The sequence below is a fragment of the Drepanopeziza brunnea genome, assembly GCF_022702325.1.
Source record: "Drepanopeziza brunnea f. sp. 'multigermtubi' strain 214-2 chromosome Unknown ctg5, whole genome shotgun sequence".
Classification (NCBI taxonomy): Eukaryota; Fungi; Ascomycota; class Leotiomycetes; order Helotiales; family Drepanopezizaceae; genus Drepanopeziza; species Drepanopeziza brunnea.
This window is the reverse complement of record NW_027094068.1, coordinates 176,993-180,693: the sequence shown is the minus strand read 5'-3', so window position 1 is coordinate 180,693 and position 3,701 is coordinate 176,993. Positions and strand designations below refer to the sequence as shown.

At 42.4% G+C, this 3,701-nt stretch overlaps 1 protein-coding gene across 1 annotated transcript; it reads left to right on the top strand.

The window, feature by feature from the left end:
• Positions 1 to 2,154: 2,154 nt before the first annotated feature.
• Positions 2,155 to 2,760, top strand: L3040_003540 (uncharacterized protein; the record flags this gene model as incomplete). The annotated part of the gene is made up of 1 exon (XM_007291854.2): positions 2,155 to 2,760. One exon carries the CDS (start codon positions 2,155 to 2,157, stop codon positions 2,758 to 2,760), a length of 606 nt encoding a protein of 201 aa, XP_007291916.2.
• Between the last annotated feature and the right edge of the window lie 941 nt (positions 2,761 to 3,701).

Sequence of the window (3,701 nt, the reverse complement as noted above, 5' to 3'; positions counted from 1 at the left end):
TCTTTCGAATCGAGAATTAGAATGAGCATTGTATCGTCGTCTTTTATTAAGCTTATAGCAAAGCGTTTTCGTATAATACTTTTACGCCCGCGCTTAATTATGCGATTCCTTTACGATATTTAATATCTTTTTCTTCTTTTTAAATCTTATCGACGCGTTGTTATTTTGCAACAGATTCAAGATTTTCTTTACTTTGCTGCTTAATAGCAAGCTTGTTATCGATTAATAATACGATTTTAAATGTTTCGGAAAAAGATATGCTCGTAAATCAATTATTTATATAAATATTCTTTAGTTAATTATAATAGTAATTGCTGTAGTATATAAGAATTTCTAATACATTCGAAAAATCCGCACTCGCTTCCGATCCGCAGTCGCTTATACCGACTTTTTAAGACTGAAAGGCTGAAAGGAGGCCCACCTAAGCGAGCCGACGATTATCCGTTTAACTACCGGGGAGCCTTCGCTATACTTATAGTTAAGATGAGGATCTGATAAGTTAAAGATTCTGATAATGCGTATTATAATCTCGTAAGGTATCCAGGACATTAAGTGTTCCTATTTAATAATAGCGTAGAATTATATATGCTGATCCGAGGGTGCTTCTTAGAGCCCCAAAGATCAGTTCACTACTAATACATATTTCTATACTGTTGGATCGCCGGTCGCGATCTGTCGTAAATATTCGTAACGTCGTCAAAGTACTTGCAATTGCAAAACACTCGGTTGGTATGGTATCTGAATTCTGTATGCTCCCCAACGTTCAAGGGAGCTGACTCCTTCTATACCATTAGAAGGAGTCACGTGCACTAGCTAAATAGTAGGCTTTACAGTCAAGTTGGGGGTTGCTTGAGGCATAACCGCGTGCCACGCTAAGCGAGGCATGAACCATGGTTCACGGGTGAAGTTGTCTACATCACCCCCAACTATTACTAACTGACTAACTCAGGTCGATATGGATATATCGATATATACTCTTACTATTCTATCTTTGCCTGTCTTTAAAGCTACCTTCTGACAACCTTGGCTAGTTTGGCCAGAATGGCCTTTAGCAAGAAGCATAGCAAACCAAGTGTTTATATTCGTCCCTTTTATAAAATAAGTAAGCGCTCCCGCTTACTTGCAGGCAAAAAGAAAAAAAGAAGAAAAAAGAGAAAAAGAAAAAGTTTATTATATATAAGGGGTATTTTATTTTTACCCGCATTTAATGTAATTATTCTTTAGCATTCTTTTTAAAGTGAGAGGGTCTTTTTTTTTTTTTTTTTTTTTTGCAATTTTATTAATCTTTAACGACGATACTGCTTTAACGAATTCTTTAAATAATATAAAGCGTATTACGTTTTTACGTTTCTTGCTCGCAAAATCGTTAATTATCGAAATATAATTTAAGCATAATTAAACTACTAAGCAATATATATATATATATATTTGGCGAGTGCTTATCTATCAAAAAGGAAATAAAAAGTTGATAGAAGGAGTAATTAATATTCAATACGTCACGACTCCTTAGTAGCGCTAATAAGTATATAGACTTCTCTCCCTCCATAGACTAAAAATTATCTTCTTCTCCGACTCCTAGCAGGACGTATTTTCTACTGTCTCCCTAAGGAAGCGAAAGGAGCCGGAAAATATCCGTCAGGAAAGGCTTTCTCGCCCGTAGGTAGATCTAGGGATAGCTCGTTACGCGAATAGCGGTACCGACACCAGCCCGGCCCTCGCTTAATTAGTAGAACCACAACAAATCCATTGCAGAATGACGCTCTCTTGGTCTTTGGAAGGCGCTATCTAGAATATCTAGCACTGGTGTATATGTATAGTCAGAGGTTCGCCCGTGTTTCTCCGTGATAACCTCTTTATCTCCTCTATTTCTGTAGTCAGTAAATTTTCTTCAGACTGAGCTCAGACAGCTCTATATACATATTCCCCAGGCATAACCACTTTCACAACCCCATATCTCTAGAACTCAGACATTCCATCGTAATTTACTATACCAGACGCAAGTCATACCACGAGCTGCTTTAGGCTACCATGACCCAGTTCCCGTGCTGCATCAGAGCTGTAAGTATACATAACCCATCTATCTATATCCCATAATATCGCATAACCCCTCCCATCTTCCTCCCATCTAACGAGAAACCAAAGAACAACGACATCATGACCGCCAATAACCGGAACCAGGTCTACTACAGCCAGCAAAGAGCCTACGTCGACAGACCAGCATCACCACCACCACCGCGCTCATCAACACCGACCACGACCTTACTCAGCGCATACCTCCTTGCTCATTGTGAAACCCCAGAGCTATCCCACTCCGAACTCCTCGACCGAATCCACTCCGCCCCTAGCACAGATCAACACTCACTCTTCGTCCCCGTCAACGATCACACCTTCGACCAGCAGCAGCGACATACAGCAGAAACCAGCCGCCTCCAATCAGAGCTCCGCGCCGCCCGCGCCCAGCGCCGCAACCTCCGGCGCGACATCCGCGAGCTCCAAAGCGGCCGGGTGGACCTGATCCTCGAGCACCAGGCGCTGTTGTTGCGCCTACGCCGGATGCACGAGGACCAGAGGCGGCGAGACCTGACGTGGGCGGTAGAGATGGAGGATCTGAAGAGTGAGCACGCGAGGCGGGTGCATGCTTTGGAAGAGATGCTGAGGGTGGAAGCGAGGATCAGGCGCTGGGGTGCGGCCTTGGGTTGGGCTTTCTCGGGGGTGATAGGGGCGATGATAGTGGGCTTGTTATGTGTTGGGAGCAGCTGAAGGATATAAGGCGGATTGGGGGTTTTTTTTTTTTTTTTTTTTTTTTCCTTCAGTATATTATTTCTTCGGGGTTTAGGGCTTCTTGGGCATGCATACATACGGGTATGTAAAAAATCATTTAGGATAGGTAGTTGCGGCTGGGATTCCTCGTCGTTTACCAGCCGACTAACGTGCGTCAATCAAGATCAACAATGGAAAATTAAACTTCAATCTCCATCTTAATCTTCTATCTCACTCAGATCATCCAGTCTTCAAGTAGAGTTCATTATCATTACTATCATCAAACAAATTTTGAAGTGGTCATCCCTTTAAGCGACATCTCAGGCAAGTATCGATGCCTTCCTGTCCTTCGAGATATTACTACTTAAATTAAGCTTAATTATCATTTCGGATTAACGTCCGTCATTAATCAAAGAGCAGTGTTGTGGCTGTAAGCGCGCGCGCGCGCAAGAGAGAGAGAGAGAAAGAGAGAGGCAAAGAAAAACGATTTCAAGCCTAAACGTCAATAACCTTCTACTACCACTTCGCAAGGCAGCTAGATAGCCATAGCTATAGCGATATCAAGAACAGGCTAATTAATCTGTTCCCTTTGATTATGTGATTTATTCTATAATCCCTAGGTAATGCCTTCTTCTTCATCTTCTTCTTCTCACAAGCACAGCTTCATCGTCCCCCTTCCTTCCCCTCCTTCCCAGTACTCTCCATCAGCCCGTTCACCTTTACATCATCTCTTGAATTTAAAGGATCCTTCGATAAGGCCCTTTCTTGCCGTCCAGGCTTGCAAACAACTTCATTTTCTGACGTTTCAAACCTCTCTTATTCTTTTCGAACTGCCCTCGTCTCGGTAGCTCGAAAAATAGTAGGTAGGATACTAAACCGCCGCTCTCGAAGCAATATTACGGCCGACTTTACTCGACTAGACGAAGCAATAACACTTTATT